Source organism: Pongo pygmaeus, chromosome 22 (genome assembly GCF_028885625.2).
Source record: "Pongo pygmaeus isolate AG05252 chromosome 22, NHGRI_mPonPyg2-v2.0_pri, whole genome shotgun sequence".
Taxonomy (NCBI): Eukaryota; Metazoa; Chordata; class Mammalia; order Primates; family Hominidae; genus Pongo; species Pongo pygmaeus.
The window spans coordinates 49263604-49280240 of NC_072395.2; the positions used below are offsets into that span (position 1 = coordinate 49263604).

General features: G+C 46.8%; 1 protein-coding gene across 1 annotated transcript in view; it reads left to right on the plus strand.

Annotated features, from left to right (window-relative positions):
• Positions 1 to 16637, plus strand: part of CHAF1B (chromatin assembly factor 1 subunit B) — a 29809-nt gene continuing 13172 nt past the window's right edge. Inside the window, exons 1-8 of the mRNA XM_054468404.2 lie at positions 1 to 97; positions 713 to 915; positions 2271 to 2403; positions 6170 to 6287; positions 7813 to 7916; positions 10662 to 10758; positions 12755 to 12839; positions 15685 to 15778. Of these exons, the coding sequence (XP_054324379.2) occupies positions 790 to 915; positions 2271 to 2403; positions 6170 to 6287; positions 7813 to 7916; positions 10662 to 10758; positions 12755 to 12839; positions 15685 to 15778 (757 nt within the window). The 5' untranslated portion in view covers positions 1 to 97; positions 713 to 789. The remainder of the gene's footprint in view (positions 98 to 712; positions 916 to 2270; positions 2404 to 6169; positions 6288 to 7812; positions 7917 to 10661; positions 10759 to 12754; positions 12840 to 15684; positions 15779 to 16637) is intronic.

Here is a 16637-nt window from a genome sequence, read left to right on the forward strand (position 1 = left end):
CATGAGGTCCCGCCCATGCGGGGGCGGGGCCTGCGGCGCGCGGGAAGTGGCGCGCGCTGCGCGGGAGGTGACGGTGCCTCTGTCCGAGTCCCTGCAGGTACGGCTTCCTGGGGCTGGCCCGGGCAGCTCCGCGGCTCTTTTGGTAGTGTCGGTCCGGGGCCAGAGGCCTTCGCCGAGGGCGGGCCCCTGGGCCCCGGGATAGCTCCGGTGCGGCGCGCGTTGGGGCGGCGGGGCCCCGTCCATCCCCGGCCCCGCGCGGCCTCCTCCCGGCGGCCTCAGTCCCAGCTTCCCGGGCCCAGCGCCCGGTCCCTGGGAAAGGAGGGGTTCTCCTCTCGCCCCGCTGCCCCGGTCCCCTACCCCGTTTGGCCCCCTCTTCCAGGAGGCTTCTCCCGGGGCGGGGCCCCTCCCCGGGCTCTCAGGGCGCGCCCCTAGCCCCTACTAAGCGGGGACAGGCCGTGCAGACGGCCGGGGCCCCTAGGTAGCCTTTACCTGGGTGTTTCGTTTTGCTTTTCTGGATGTAGCGTCGTATCATAAACTTGTGGATGTCAGGACCCAGCGAAGCATTTTAGGTGGAGCTAGCAAGGTGTTATTGTCAGATGGCAACGTTAACATCCTTTCCCAATGCAGTGTGCATTTTAAATGGCTCCTGACCCCTATTCAACGCTCAATAACCCTTTGCTGCTGTTAACACTGTTGTTTAATCCATCACCAGCATTTTGCAGCTTTCTTCTGTCTTGAAGAAGTAGAACGGTGCCCGAGAAACGTTTTGCCCCTTCGAGACTCAGGAGGATGAAAGTCATCACTTGTGAAATAGCCTGGCACAACAAGGAGCCCGTGTACAGCCTGGACTTCCAGCATGGGACGGCTGGGAGGATCCACAGACTGGCGTCTGCCGGCGTGGACACCGCTGTCAGGGTAAACTGGGGCAGAGATAGACATCCGGGAACACTGCTTGAAGCAATAGTTTTCATTCTTTTATTTAAAACCAATGTCGGCTGGGCGCGGTGACTTACGTCTGTAATCCCAGTGCTTTGGGAGGCTGAGGTGAGAGGATTGCTTGAGTCCAGGAGTTGGACACCAGCCTGGGCAACAGCCAGAAATGAAAAAGTAGCGGGACGTGGCAGTGTGCAGCTGTAGGCCCAGCTACTTGGGAAGTTGAAGTGAGAGGATCACTTGAGCCTAGGAGTTTGAAGCAAGGCGAGATTGCACCACTGCACTCCAGCCTGGGTGACAGAGCCAGACCCTTCTCTTAAGTAAATGAATGAATTAACGTATGTCAACAAATTCAAACTACTTTGTCATCTAGCCCAGAATGCTAAATTTCCAGGGCCTGCGGTGAACAATGAAAGCAAAAGAGAGCTGCTTTCTTTCTTTTTTTTTTTTTTGAGACGGAGTCTTGCTCTGTTGCCCAGGTAGGAGTGCAGTGGTGCAATCTCGACTTACTGCAACCTCTGCCTCCCAGGTTCAAGCTATTCTCCTGCCTCAGCCTCCCAAATAACTGGGACTACAGCCGCTCATCACCATACCTGGCTAATTTTTGTATTTTTAGTAGAGATGGGGTTTTACCTTGTTGGCCAGGCTGGTCTCAAACTCCTGACCTCAGGTGATCCACCCACCTTGGCCTCCCAAAGTGCTGGGATTACAGGCCTGAGCCACCATGCCCGGCTCTGCTTTCTTATTTGATTCATTTTCCCTAGATTATTGTAACTGGATGTTCATTGTTTTGGGATCCTGATCCTGGTTCCTACTGGGTAACAAGTTGCTCTAGAAAGAAGGCGGAGGGGGACAGTAGACATTTATGTTTTAGATAGGGAGTTCTTTGATTTTATGTTTCAAAAGAAAAACTAAATTTTCTTTCTGAAAATAAGCATAGTTTTTATTTTTTTATTTTTATTTATTTATTTATTTTTTGAGACAGGGTCTTACTCTGTCGCCCAGGCTGGAGTGCAGTGGCCTGATCTTGGCTCAGTGCAGCCCCAACCTCTGGGGCTCAAGTGATCTTCCCTCTTCAGCCTCCCAGGTAACTGGAACTACAGGCATGTGTCATCGCACTTGGCTAATTTTTAAAATTTTCTGTAGAGACTAGGTCTCACTATGTTTCCAGGCTGGTCTCGAACTCTTGGCCTCAAGTGATTTACCCACCTCGGCCTCCTAAACTGCTGGGATTACAGTTGTGAGCCACCACACCCAGCCCATAGTATTGTTTTAATACAGACAGTATAATATGTGCCCATTCTGTGTTTTTCAAATGAATGTGTTGGTATCGACAGATCTGGAAGGTAGAAAAGGGACCAGATGGAAAAGCCATCGTGGAATTTTTGTCCAATCTTGCTCGTCATACCAAAGCCGTCAATGTTGTGCGTTTTTCTCCAACTGGGGAAATTTTAGCATCGGGAGGAGATGGTGAGTATTGCTGTCCTTCAGAGATTCTTCAGGAACCAGATAGATACCTGTGTGTCTTGTGTCAGATAGTGAGATTTGAGCTGGATATGCTTTTTTTTTTTTGAGATAGAGTTTCGCTCTTGTTCCCCAGGCTGGAGTGCAGTGGTGCAATCTCGACTCACTGCAACCTCTGCCTCCTGGGTTCAAGCGATTCTCCTGCCTCAGCCTCCTGAGTAGCTGGGATTACAGGCACCTGCCACCATGTCGGGCTAATTTTTTTTTTGCGTTTTTAGTAGAGACGGGGTTTCATCATGTTGGTCAGGCTGATCTTGAACTCCTGACCTCAGGTGATCCACCTGCCTTGGCCTCCCAAAGTGCTGGGATTACAGGCGTGAGCCACTGCGCCCGGCCTGGATATGCTTTTTAGTTCAGGTGGGGCTGACCCTCTCAATCTGTCATTTAGGTAGTTCAGTAAAATACTATTCTAGGTAATGTGGTAGAGTCGGGGAGGGAGGACAGCAAGATGAAACCGGGAACACCTGTTTGAAAACAGCTGCTTTCCCGCTAGCTCCCACCAGGCTGTTCCAAGACAAGATGGAAAGGCACTTACCATTCTGTCACATCCCAAGCAAGGCGACTGTTCTGGTTTTGTTTGATTGTTAGTTTAACATCTGTGGTGATCAGAGTCAGTTCTGTGTCTCTGTGTAATTAATTAATTGGCTTTAGGACTGTGTTATTAATTAATTGGCTTTGGGAGTTTTTTTTTTTTTTTTGAGACAGTCTCACTCTGTCACCTAGGCTGGAGTGCAGTGGCAGGTTCAAGCGATTCTCCTGCTTCAGCCTCACGAGTAGCTGGGATTACAGGCGCCCACCACCACCCCTGGCTAATTTTTGTATTTTTAGTAGAGATGGGGTTTCGCTGAGTCAGCCAGGCTGGTCTTGAACTCCTGAGCTCAGGCAATCTGCCTGCCTCGGCCTCCCAAAGTGCTAGGATTACAGGCGTGAGCCACCGTGCCCGGGCTATTTGGGCATGAATTCTAAAGTGGGATATGAAAGAATTCAGCAATGGCGAAGCTCCTCATGGAGGGGTGCCATGCTCAGAAGTGCAGCGTGCCCTCCCACTGGCCCCTCTTCAGTGGGCCCTGAGTAGCTGCTCGTGTTTGATCTCCCTATAAGAAAAGCAGTAGCTGAAAAGCACATAAGCTGCCAACACTGTGGAAACCCCCGCAATGCTCCCTTTCTTCACAGTGACATACTTGTTGTAATACCTATAGTAGCCTCTGAAACGCTCCAGCAGTGCCCGTCGGGGTAAGATCCCACATCGGTACCCAGCTTGGCAGCTCCTCTGGTTTGACATCCTTGTGTTTTCTCCCGTTCCCTGCTGTGACTGATGCTGCTTCGGAGTCCTGGTGTCTGCAGTGCTGGGCTGCTGGAGGGTGCTGGGGAGGGAGCATACCAGGAGTGTCGTTAATGAGTGGCCTTGTGATTTGTGCTTGCTTGTTTGGTGGGAATAGATTGATTCTTGTTTTCTGCCTGTGCTTAAATGGGATAAAACTATATGGAAAAAGTAAACCAGGCTGGGCGTGGTCAGTCACACATGTTGTAATCCCAGCACTTTGGGAGATTAAGGCAGGTGGATCATTTGGGGTCAGGAGTTCGAGACCAGCCTGGCCAATATAGTGAGACCTCGTCTCTACTAAAAATACAAAAATTAGCTGGGCATGGTGGCGCACTCCTATAATCCTATAGCTACTCGGGAGGCTGAGGCGGAGAATCGCTGGAACCTGGGAGGTGGAGGTTGCACTGAGCCAAGATTGGGCCATTGCACTCCAGCCTGGGCAACAGAGTGAGACTCTGTCTCAAAAAAAAAAAAAAAAAAAACCGTTTTACCATACTTTAAAACAATCTAGAAACTATTACAAAATAAAACAGAAATCTAGTTTTTTTTTTGCAGAAGGAGGAAAAGAGACCTGGTTGAGTTCAGTGCCATGATGCCCACAGTGCATGAAGGAGTGTGTGTGTGTGTGTGTGTGCACGTGCACACTGATTTGTAGAGGGAAAGGTGGGGAGCAGGAGCACCACCTGGGGGTGGCTACCTGCTGTCTGCCATGAGGTTGCACATGGCAGCCCCCATTTTCCAAAGTCCCTTGGCCTTGGAGGCCCAGAAACCTGCTGTTGTCAGCACATGGAGAGTGTTCATCCATCAGGGCCAATGGCATCTTAACCAAGCTCCCAGACTAATGTGTGCGACTAGGATTCCGGTTAACTTAGCATGGGAATGCAGGCTGGGTGCAGTGGCTCACGCCTGTAATCCCAGCACTTTGGGAGGCTGAGGTGGGCAGATCACCTGAGGTCAGGAGTTCGAGACCAGCCTGACCAATATGGAGAAACCCCGTCTCTACTAAAAATACAAAATTAGCTGGGTGTGGTGGTGCATGCCTGTAGTCCCAGCTATTCGGGAGGCTGAGGCAGGAGAATCGCCTGAACCCGGGAGGCGAAGGTTGCGGTGAGCCAAGATCGCACCATTGCACTCCAGCCTGGGCAATAAGAGTGAAACTCCGTCTCAAAAAATAAAAAAGAAAAAAAAAGAATGGGAATGCGTATGTCCTCACAACCTCATTCATTCACTCTCCTGCTGTGCACATTCCTAAAAGGGAAGCTATGCGATGGTCAGAAGGTTACGTGGTAATCGTAGAGTCGGAATGTGGGGAGTTATTGGACTTAGACAATGGGTGACAATCAGGTACTCAGGCTAAAGTACCTGATATCTAGAATGATATCAATAGCTGACACTTAACATGGGGCTTACTATCTGCCAGCCATTGTGTTGTAAGTGTGTTATACACATTGGCCAATTTAATCCTCACAACAGCCTGTGAGGTAGATATATTGTTATCCCCATTTTTGAGACAGGGTCTTGCTCTGTCACTCAGGCTAGAGTGCAGTGGCAAGATCAGGACTCACTGCAGCCTCCACCTCCCGGGCTCAAGTGATCCTCCCACCTCAGCCTCCTGTGTAGTGGGACCAGAGGTGTGTGCTGCCACACCTGGCTAATTCTTTTGATTTTTAGTAGAGACAAGGTCTTGCTCTCTTGCCCAGGCTGGTCTTGAGCTCCTGGGCTAAAACAACCCTTCCATCTCAGCCTCCCAAAAGTGCTGGCATTACAGGCATGAGCCACCCCACCCTGCCTATTATCTCCATTTACAGGTGAGGAAACTGAGACATCAAGATGCTAAGTGACTTGCTGAAGGTTTCTCAGCTAGGAACATTTGCCAACCCTTGCACTGGGGGTTCTTTGCTGTTTTGTTTTTCTATTCAGCTATTTATAGGTTATGCCTTCAGATTTGTTAATGTAGCCAGTCATTTTGCAGTGGCATTTGCTGGCCTAGGGACCCTTCTGTTTAAGGTGATTTTGTATAGCTCTGATCTATTACGAATTTGATTTTGGAGTTTTAGCCCAGAAGGCAATTTGCCTACTTTCCCTGTTGAAATGCTTGGAAGTAAATCATCCTGGCCATAGTGTCCACTGAACAACATAAATGTTGTTTTAATACCCTAAAAATCCTGATGTGTAGCTAATTTTTTTTGTATTTTTAGTAGAGACAGTTAGCCAGGATGGTCCCGGGAGGCAGAGGTTGCAGTGAGCCAAGATCGCGCCACTGCACTCCAGCCTGGGCGACAGGGTGAGACTCCGTCTCAAAAAAAAAAAAAAAAAAAAGAAAAGAAAAATCCTGACATGAAGGAGTGTGGGTGAAGCGTGGATCACTGTTACTGAATCGCTCTGCAGACGCTGTCATCCTGTTGTGGAAGGTGAATGATAACAAGGAGCCGGAGCAGATCACTTTTCAGGATGAGGACGAGGCCCAGCTGAACAAGGAGAACTGGACGGTTGTGAAGACTCTGCGGTAACTTGGGAGGGACCATGGCAGTGATCTCTCTTTATGATGAGTGCATTAAATGGAATATACCTTTTGACTTTTTTTTTCTTTTCTTTTGAGATAGGGTCTCACTGTCGCCCAGGCTGGAGTGCTGTACTGTCATCACAGTACCCTGCAGCCTTGACTTCCCAGGCTCAAGTGATCCTCTCACCTCCCAAATAGCTGGGACTACAGGTGCATGCTACCATGCCCTGCTAATTTTTAAATTTTTTGTGGAGACAGTCTCACTATGTTGCCCAGGCTGGTCTAATTTAGAAGTTTTATTTATATGAAACAGTCCTAAGACAATAGTTTTAAAGGATGAAAGCATAATTAAAATGGATTTTCTTAGTTTCTGCTATAAATTTTTCTTAGTAAAAAGTATTCCATTTTAAAGATACAGCTATCCTTTTTTTTTTTTTTTTTTTGAGATGGAGTTTTGCTGTTGCTGCCCAGGCTGGAGTGCAATGGCATGATCTCGGCTCACCGCAACCTCCGCCTCCTGGGTTCAAGTGATTCTCCTACCTCAGCCTCCCGAGTAGCTGGGATTACAGGCATGCACCACTATGCCCAGCTGATTTTTTTGTGTTTTTAGTAGAGACGGGGTTTCTCCATGTTGGTCAGGCTGGTCTCAAACTCCCGACCTCAGATGATCCGCCCACCTTGGCCTCCCAAAGTGCTGTGATTACAGGCATGAGCCACCGCGACCGGTCAGATATAGCTATCCTTGAAAGTAGTTTTTTATAGCTATAGCTAATATAGTGCCAGTGGAAATTTTGGAATCTCATTTTAATGTGTAGTTCTGGAGCTTGCCCTTATATTTTTGATAACTTGTCCCTTTTTGAGTTAATAATTGCTTTTTGTTTTGTTTTGTTTTGTTTTGAGACGGAGTCTCACTCTGTTGTGCAGGCTGGAGTGCAGTGGCATGATCTCGGCTCACTGCAATCTCCGCCTCCTGGGTTCAGGGGATTCTCCTGCCTCAGGCCCCAAGTAGCAGGGACTACAGGTGTGCGCCACCACGCCTGGCTATTTTTTTTTGTTTTGGCTAAGTTTTTTTTTTTTTGAGACGGAGTCTCACTCTGTCGCCAGGCTGGAGTGTAGTGGCGCGATCTTGGCTCGCTGCAATCTCTGCCTCCCAGGTTCAAGCGATTCCTCTGCCTCAGCCTCCTGAGCAGCTGGGTCTGCAGGTGTGCACCACCACGCCTGGCTAATTTTTTGTATTTTAGTAGAGACGTGGTTTCACCATGTTGGCCAGGATGGTCTCTATCTCCCAACCTTGTGATATGCGTGCCTCGGCCTCCCAAAGTGCTTGGATTACAGGCGTGAGCCACCGCACCTGGCTGATTTTTGTATTTTGAGTAGATTTGGGGTTTTACCATGTTAGTCAGGCTGACCTTGAACTCCTAACCACAGGCAGTCTGTCTACCTTGGCCTCCCAAAGTGCTGGGATTACAGTCGTAAGCTGCTATACCTGGGGATAATTGCTTTTTTCCTCTTTGTTTTTGGATTCTAGGGGCCACTTAGAAGATGTGTATGATATTTGCTGGGCAACTGATGGGAATTTAATGGCTTCTGCCTCTGTGGATAACACAGCCATCATATGGGATGTCAGCAAAGGTAAATGATATATTTTTGTTATTAGCAGGAAGAAATATTCTAAGCATCTATAAAAGCCTAAAAGTCTAACTTGCTTTAAGTTTTTTTTTTTTTTTTGAGACAGGATCTCGCTCTGCCGCCTAGGCTGGAGTGCAGTGGTGCGATCTCGGTTCACTGCAACCTCTGCTTCCTAGGTTCAAGTGATCCTCCTGCCTCAGTCTCCCAAGTAGCTGGGACTACAGGCATGCACCACCACACCCAGTTAATTTTTGTATTTTTAGTAGAGACGGGGTTTCATCATGTTGGCCAGGCTGGTCTCAAACTCCTAACCTCAGGTGATCCGCCCGCCTCAGCCTCCCAAAGTGCTGGGATTACAGGCATGAACCACCGCCCCTGGCCCTAACTTGCCTTAACTTTATTTTTTATTTTTATTTTTTTGGAGATGGAGTTTCGCTCTTGTCCAGGTTGGAGTGCAGTGTCACAATCTTGGCTCACTGAAATCTCCACCTCCTGGGTTCAAGCGATTCTCCTGCCTCAGCATCCCGAGTAGCTGGACTACAGGTGTCTGCCACCACACCTGGCTAATTTTTGTATCATTAACAGAGATGAGGTTTCACCGTTGGCCAGTCTGGTCTCGATCTCCTGACCTCAGGTGATCCACCTGCCTCCGCCTCCCAAAGTGCTGGGATTACAGGCATGAGCCACCACACCCAGCCTACTTGCTTTAACTTTAAAAGCAACACAAAAAATTGTTTTAGTGAACTAAAGTAGGTGGTTGGCTCAACAGGATAGGGATTAGTCTCCTATGCCATGGATTGTCAGAGGGTAAGAGGCTTAGCAGTGGTGCTGCAAGTTACTGATGCTGAGGCCAGGCAAATCCCACATGGTGGGGCCAGCAGATAAGATGACAGGCCTGGGCCCTGCCTTTATGGAGGTTAGGATCTCGGGAAGATTAACAAGTCACTTATAATTTATAGGGCATTGCATGCTACTTGATGGGGTAGGTGAGATCAGGTTTCCATTTTAGAAGATCAAGGAAAGCCAGAGACATTGTGTTCTCTAGTTGGGGAGACAGTGGACATGTGAAAAGTTATAGTGGTATAAAAATAGCTGTGAAGTGCCAAAAGCAAGTGGTGGCTAACTCCTAATCACTTTTATCCCCCGCCATCCTTTACTCAAACTTTGTTTTCTCCCAAACCTCTTCCTGCCAATTCTACAACTCAAGAACCTGGGTACGGCAGTTGTTGTTGGCTGCCCCTGCAGCACTGTGTCAGCCCAGTTCTCATCCAGTCTATAAAAATTTTTGCTCTTTTTAGTTCCATGCTGTCCAGCCAAGCCATCCTCCATCCTCCATTCTGTCTTGTTTTGTGTTTTTTTTTAGATGGAGTCTCCCTCAGTCGCCCAGGCTGGAGTGCAGTGGTGCGATCTCGGCTCGCTGCAACCTCTGCCTCCTGGTTTCAACAATTCTTCTGCCTCAGCCCTCAAAGTAGCTGGGATTACAGGCGCCCGCCACCACTCCCAGCTAATTTTTGTATTTTTAGTAGAGACGGGGTTTGCCTGTGTTGGCCAGGCTGGTCTCAAACTCCTGACCTGAAGCGATCTGCCTGCATCGGCCTCCCAAAGTGCTGAGATTACAGGCATGAGCCATTGAGATTGGCCAGGATTTTAGGTTTTATCATAAGTGTGATGGGTTGTTACTGAACCTCACCAAAAACCTCAAAAAAAAAAAAAAAAAAGAAAGGAAAGAATGACTTGTCAGGCACAGTGGCTCACGCCTGTAATCCCAGCACTTTGGGAGGATTGCTCAAGCCTAGGAGTTCAAGACCAGCATGGGCAACATGGCAAAACCCTCTCTCTACCAAAAAAATACAAAAATTAGCTGGGTGTGGTAGTACATGCCTATAGTCCCAGCTACTAGGGCTGCTGAGTCTCTTGAGCCTGGGAAGTTGAGGCTGCAGTGAGCTCTGACGGCGCCACTGCACTCCAGCCTGGGCAACAGAACCACACCCAGTCTCAAAAAAAAAGAAAAAAAAGGAATGGCCAAGGCTTCATAACTCTCGTCTTTTTGTGCAGGCGATCTCTGTGTGCTAAATATTTTCCCCGAAGTCCCTTTTCCATCCCTGTTCGCATTGTCTTCTCTGGGCCCTCCTCATCTCTCTCCTGGTCTACTCGGTCACCTCCTCACTAGCGACCCTCTTTGTCATCTTCTAAACCTGTTTCACCTTTAAAATGCAGACAACTTCTCAGCTCGAATACTCACAGCCTTTTCCTTACACACAAGGTCTCTGTAATACTTCTCCTTTCCTCCTTATCTTCTGTTCTTGGCCCTCCTCTGTACCCATTAGCAGTTCTCAGCTACCCCTCCCTGCTCCACATTCACTTCGCTAAGCTGTCTTAACCCGGGGATTCCCTGACAATACCTTCTTCCACCCTTCATCCCCTCTTCATCCTGCCTGACCTGGGGAACTGAACTGAGATCTTCTCAGACCCTCTGCCCTGTGCTGTCAGCTCCCCTCCCCCGGTCCACATGTGTGATACTTGCCTGTTGATGGGTCTGTCTGATCTGTGAGCTCCCTGAGGGTGGGGACTGCATGAAGTCATCTTTGTGACCCCAGAGCCTGATACAGGGTTTAGTACAGAGTCTGTTACTTACTGCCTGCTGAGTGATGCATGGTAAAGGGAATAATATTTAAGTCATAGTTTATACTATTTGGGCTCAAATAGGTTTTGATAATGCTGTTTTGGTGTGTGTGTTTTTTTTTGTAGGACAAAAGATATCAATTTTTAATGAACATAAAAGTTATGTCCAAGGAGTAACCTGGGACCCTTTGGGTCAATATGTTGCTACTCTGAGCTGTGACAGGTACATTCAGCTTTGGCATTTACTTGGAACTTCTTTGTATTTACTTGAAATTTTCTGAAGAGAGGTATTTATCGCAACTTAACCAAGATTTATCATAGTCTAGCTTTGATTCTTTTATTCTTCTTTTCATACTCATTCTTACAACATAATCAGAAATCGGAAATTAATTAGGACAAGTGCCTTACACGAAGTTTGTACTTAGTAAATCTTTTTTTTTTTTTTTTTTTTTTAAGACAGTCTCACTCTGTCACCCAGGCAGGTGTTGTGGCGCAATCTCACAATCTCAGCTCACTGCAACCTCTGCCTCCTGGTTTCAAGCGATTCTCCTGTCTCAACTTCCCTGGTAGCTGGGATTACAGGCACATGCCACCATGCCCGGTTAATTTTTGTATTTTTAGTAGAGACAGGGTTTCACCATGTTGGTCAGGCTGTTCTCAAACTCCTAACCTCAAGTTATCTGCCCGCCTTGGCCAATGTGCTGGGATTACAGGCATGAGCCACTATGCCCGGCCCTGAACTTAGTAAATCTTTATTATTATTACTTTTTTTTTTTTTTTTTTTTTTGAGAGAGGGGCTCACTCTGTCACCCAGGCTGGAGTGCAGTGGCGCAATCACAGCTCACTGCAGCTTTGACCTCCTGGGCTCAAGCAATCCTCGTGCTTCAGCCCTCCAAGTAACTGGGACTATGGGTGTGCACCCGGCTAATTTTTATATTTTTTGTAAAGATGGGATTTTGCCATGTTGCCCAGGCTGGTCCCGAACTGTTGAGCTCAAGCCATCTGTCTGCCTTGGCCACCCAAAGTGCTAAGATTACAGTGATTTTTATTTTTATTTTTTTAAAATTGTTTTTTGAGACAGAGTCTCACTCTGTCACTCTGGCTGGAATGCAGTGGTGCAATCTTGGCTTACTGTAACCTCCACCTCCTAGGTTCAAGCAATTCTCCTGCCTCATCTTCCTGAGTAGCTGGGATTTCAAGTGTGTGCCACCATGCCTGGCTAATTTTTGTATTTTTAGTAGAGACAGAGTTTCACCATGTTGACGATGCTGGTCTCAAACTCCTGACCTCAGGTGACCTGCCTGCCTCAGCCTCCCAAAGTGCTGGGATTACAGGCGTGAGCCACCTCGCCCAGCCCAGTGATTTTAATGACTCCATTTAAATGGATATAAAAATAAACTATTTTTGTCGTTTCTGAAAAGAAGTCTTGTTGTTGTGTTTACTGGCATAATTGCATTTAATTGTATTGTTGGAACAAAGAGTTAAAAAAAAATGAGAAGTGCCTCCTATATTACTTAATAGTCCTTTTGAATATTTATCTCACTACTTTTAATTAAAACAAATTGAATATAAGATGGCCTTGGAATAAAAGTGGTAGGGAGGAGTTAGTGTTTATTTTTCATAGAATCTTCTGTTGTATTCTAAATGCCATTTATTTTCTGACAAGTGTGTTTTATTCAGACAGTCATCAGTAAAACAATCTGATTAGCTAATGGGAGTAATGTGACTTATCAAATTTTTTTTTTTTTCTGAGACAGAATCTCACTCTGTTGCCCAGGCTGGAGTGCAGTGGCACGATCTCAGCTTACTGCAACCTCTGCCTCCCAGGTTCAAGTGATTCTTCTGCCTCAGCCTCCCAAGTAGCGGGGATTACAGGCGCCCGCCACCATGCCCGGCTAATTTTTTGTATTTTTGGTAGAGATGGGGGTTTCACCATGTTGGCCAGGCTGGTCTCGAACTCCTGACCTCAAGTGATTCACCCGCCTCTGCCTCCCAAAGTGTAGGGATTACAGGCGTGAGCCACCACACCTGGCCTGTAATATCCTTTAGATTGTTAATACTTGCTTCCTTCTTAATTACCCAGTTGTGAATATCACTGGTAAAAGCTTTTGCAGGCTGAAAATTGTTGAGGTGGTAATAGGCTGTTGGTAATAAGTTGTTTCTGTGTGAAGCATAATTCATTTACTAGAAGTGGTAAATCAGACATGTTCTTTCTTCAGGGTGCTGCGAGTGTACAGTATACAGAAGAAGCGTGTGGCTTTCAATGTTTCGAAGATGCTGTCTGGAATAGGGGCTGAAGGAGAGGTATAAAATATTTTGCCATTCTTTTTCAGCAGCGCTTTAACTGAGACTTAGGAAGTCATGAGCTCCTCCCGTACCCTTGTGGCCAAATCACTGGCCTCAAGGAGCCGATTCCAGAACTACAATAAGGCTTCCTTTTGGACAGTCAAGGCTCAGTTACTGTGGTGGGCTAGTCTGTATGGAAATGGGGACATCTGGAGACCAGGGTAGAGCCGCTGACGGAGGACAGGACAGTGGTTTTCAACCCTGGCTGCACCGTGGAATCACCTGGGAAGAATTACAAATATGGGTGCTGGCCGGGTACGGTGGCTCATGACTGGAATCCCAGCACTTTGGGAGACTGAGGTGGGCGGATCACTTGAGGTCAGGAATTTGAGACCAGCCTGGCCAACATGGCCAAACCCCATCTCAGTGAATGACAAAAATTAGCCAGGTGTGGTGGTGCATGCCTGTAATCCCAGCTACTCGGGAGGCTGAGGCATGAGAATCACTTGAACCTGGGAGGCGGAGGTCTCAGCCGTGAGCGGAGATCATGCCACTGCACTCTAGCCTGGGCAACAGAGCAAGACTCTATTTCAAAAATAAAATGAAATAAGACTGGGCATGATGGCTCATGCCTGTAATCCCAGCACTTTGGGAGGCTGAGGCAGGTGGATCACCTGAGGTCAGGAGTTTGGGACCAGCCTGGACAACATGGTGAAACCCTGTCTCTACAAAAATACAAAATTAGCTGAGTGCATGCCTGTAATCCCGGCTATTCAGGAGGCTGAGGCAGGAGAATTGCTTGAACCTGGGAGGTGGAGGTTGCAGTGAGCTGAAATCGCACCACTGCACTCCAACCTGGGTGACAAGAGCGAAACTCAGTCTCAAAATAAATAAATAAATAAAAATAAAATAAAAATAAAAATATAGATGCCTTGGCCCCAGCCTGAGTGGCGTGATTCACTTGGCTGGAGGTAAGCAGGGCCTCCATGATTCTCAGGTGTAGCAAGGGCTGGTCACTACTGATCTGGGAAGATCCCTACACAAGGCAACAGAAGACAGGCAGGTCGAGCGTTGGATCTGTCTGGCAGCAGGCAGTTTACTATCTTGGCAGGTAGGTAGAGAGTTTTGCTAGCAGACAGCAGAGACCCAGCCAAGACACTGGTATTTAGGAATAGGAAGGATTTTGACTTTCAGAGAATTGGCAAATGAAAATAGGACCCTATTTGTAAAGGAATCAAGGCTACTGAGGCAGGCAGCGAGGTGCAGGGGAGCAAGCTGGTTACTGGCTCCACATGGGGACATGGTGCAAATGCATCCAAGGAACCAGGGTAAGGCAGTGTGGGCTGGGTGCTGACAGGCACTGAGAGGTCACACCTGTGAAGTAAGAATAGCAATGCTTGCCGAGCGTGGTGGCTCACACCTGTAATCCCAGCACTTTGGGAGGCAGAGGTGGGCAGATCACCTGAGGTCAGGAGTTCGAGACTAGCCTGGCTAACATGGTGAAACCCTGTCTCTACTAAAAATACAGAAATTTGCTGGGCATAGTGGCGCACGCCTGTAGTCCCAGCTACTCCGGTGGCTGAGGCAGGAGAATCACTGGAACCTGGGAGGTGGAGGTTGCGGTGAGCTGAGATTGCGCCATTGCACTCCAGCCTGGGCAACAAGAGCGAAACTCTGTCTCAAAAAAAAATATGTGTATATATATATTTATATATATTATATATAATATATACTTTTATATGTTATATATTTATATTATATAGTATATATTTTTATATTATATATATAAATATATCTATTACATATATATGAATAGTAATGCCTGCTTCCTTGTGTTCTTAAGAATTAAATGCTTGTTTGTTTGTTGAGACAGTGTCTGGCTCTGTCACCCAGGCTGGAGTGCAGTGGCACGATCTTGGCTCACTGCAACCTTTGCTTCCTGGGTTCAAGCGGTTCTCCTGCCTCAGCCTCCTGAGAAGCTGGGATTACAGGCGTGTGCCACCACACTCAGATAATTTTTGTATTTTTAGTAGAGATGGGGTTTTGCTATGTTGGCCAGGCTGGGCTCGTACTCCTGGACTCAAGTGATCCGTCTGCCTCGGCCTCCCAAAGTGCTGGGATTACAGGTGTGAGCCACCATGTCTGTCAAATGCTTGATGTTTATAAATAGTAGTAAAAGTGTCCCAGACAGGTGTTAAAGAAATGTTGTTTTAAAAGATTAATGATTACCAGTTTAATAATCCACTATTTTCTTTTTTTAAAGGGTGCATTTATTAATAGCACCCTTTAGTCCTATAGTCCCAGCTACTCAGGAGGCTGAGACAGGAGGATTGCTTTGAGCCCAGAAGTTCTAGGTTGCAGTGACCTATGATTGTGCCACTGCACTCTAGCCTGGGTAACAGAGCGAGACTCTGTCTCTAAAGAGTGCATTCAGTTGGAAATTCTAATGAATCCACACAGATAGAAAGCAGAGGTCTCCTGGTCATCTTCCTACTGTCTGCCAGTCTCAGGCCCCAGACATGCCACTGTTGACCCTGTGGTTTTTGTTCTTAAGAGTTTTTAAAAATAATTTTAGAACCATGTAAAACACACATATATACATAGAGCTTTACCTAACAAAAATGTGTGGTCAGTTTTCATGAATGTTTACCCTTGCGGTGTTGTACAATTATTTGATTTGTAATATGTTTCAGTTTCATTTATGATTATGTCAACAATAAATGACACTATGTAAAGAAAACCATAGGCACATACAGCAGTTGGGAAGCCTTTGTTGTGAGTGTAAAGATTTGGAAAAATGTTTAAACTTTGTGTGTAGAAAAGAAACAAACAAAATAATAAAAATAAATTTTGTGTGCGACAGGCAAGAAGCTACCGGATGTTTCATGACGACAGCATGAAGTCTTTCTTCCGTAGACTGAGTTTCACTCCCGACGGATCTTTGCTCCTCACGCCAGGTGTGTTTCGTAGCTTTGGACTTAAGGGAATGACGGCCGAGTGGGGATGTCTGCTCCCATTTTACACTGCTGCTTATCAGCTCAGTGAATGCTGATTAGAGTGGGGGTCCCCGACTTACCTGCCCATTGGAGCCTCCAGGAGAGCTTCAAAAAACACGTTGGCACCTATGTCCCACCCCTAGAGATTGTAAGCGTAATTGGTCTGGGTGGCCTGGCTTTTGGAATTTTAAAAAGATTTCCAAGTGATTCTAATGTGCGGAAAAGTTTGGGAGTTATGAGATTAAAATGATAGGCATTTTCTCTTAGATAAATTTAACTTTTGGCCGGGTACAGTGGCTCACACCTGTAATCCCAGCACTTTGGGAGGCTGAGGTGGGCGGATCACTTGAGGTCAAGAGTTCATGACCAGCCTGGCCAACATGGTGAAACCCCCTCTCTACTGAAAATACAAAAATTAACTGGGTGTGGTGGCGCATATCTGTAATCCCAGCTACTTGGGAGACTGAGGTAGTAGAATCGCTTGAACCCGGGAGGCAGAGGGTGCAGTGAGCCGAGATCACACCACTGTACTCCAGGCTGGGCAACAGAGTGATATCTTATCTCAAAAAAAAAAAAAAAAAAAAAAAAAAGAAACTTTACTATTTAAACCTTTTAATGAATGCTTTTTCATTCATTAACATGTATATGGAAGCCATAGTGCTAAAGCTAAAGATAAAGCTCCTTTATTATTTTTATTCTCCTCAATAAAGAAGCGCATTTATGACAGGATTAGACTCATGGACAAACTTGTGGAAGCAGCAGTGGTCAAAATCAAAAGGTCAGCCAAGTAGCAAGGACTAGATAGGTTTATTGTCCCTAT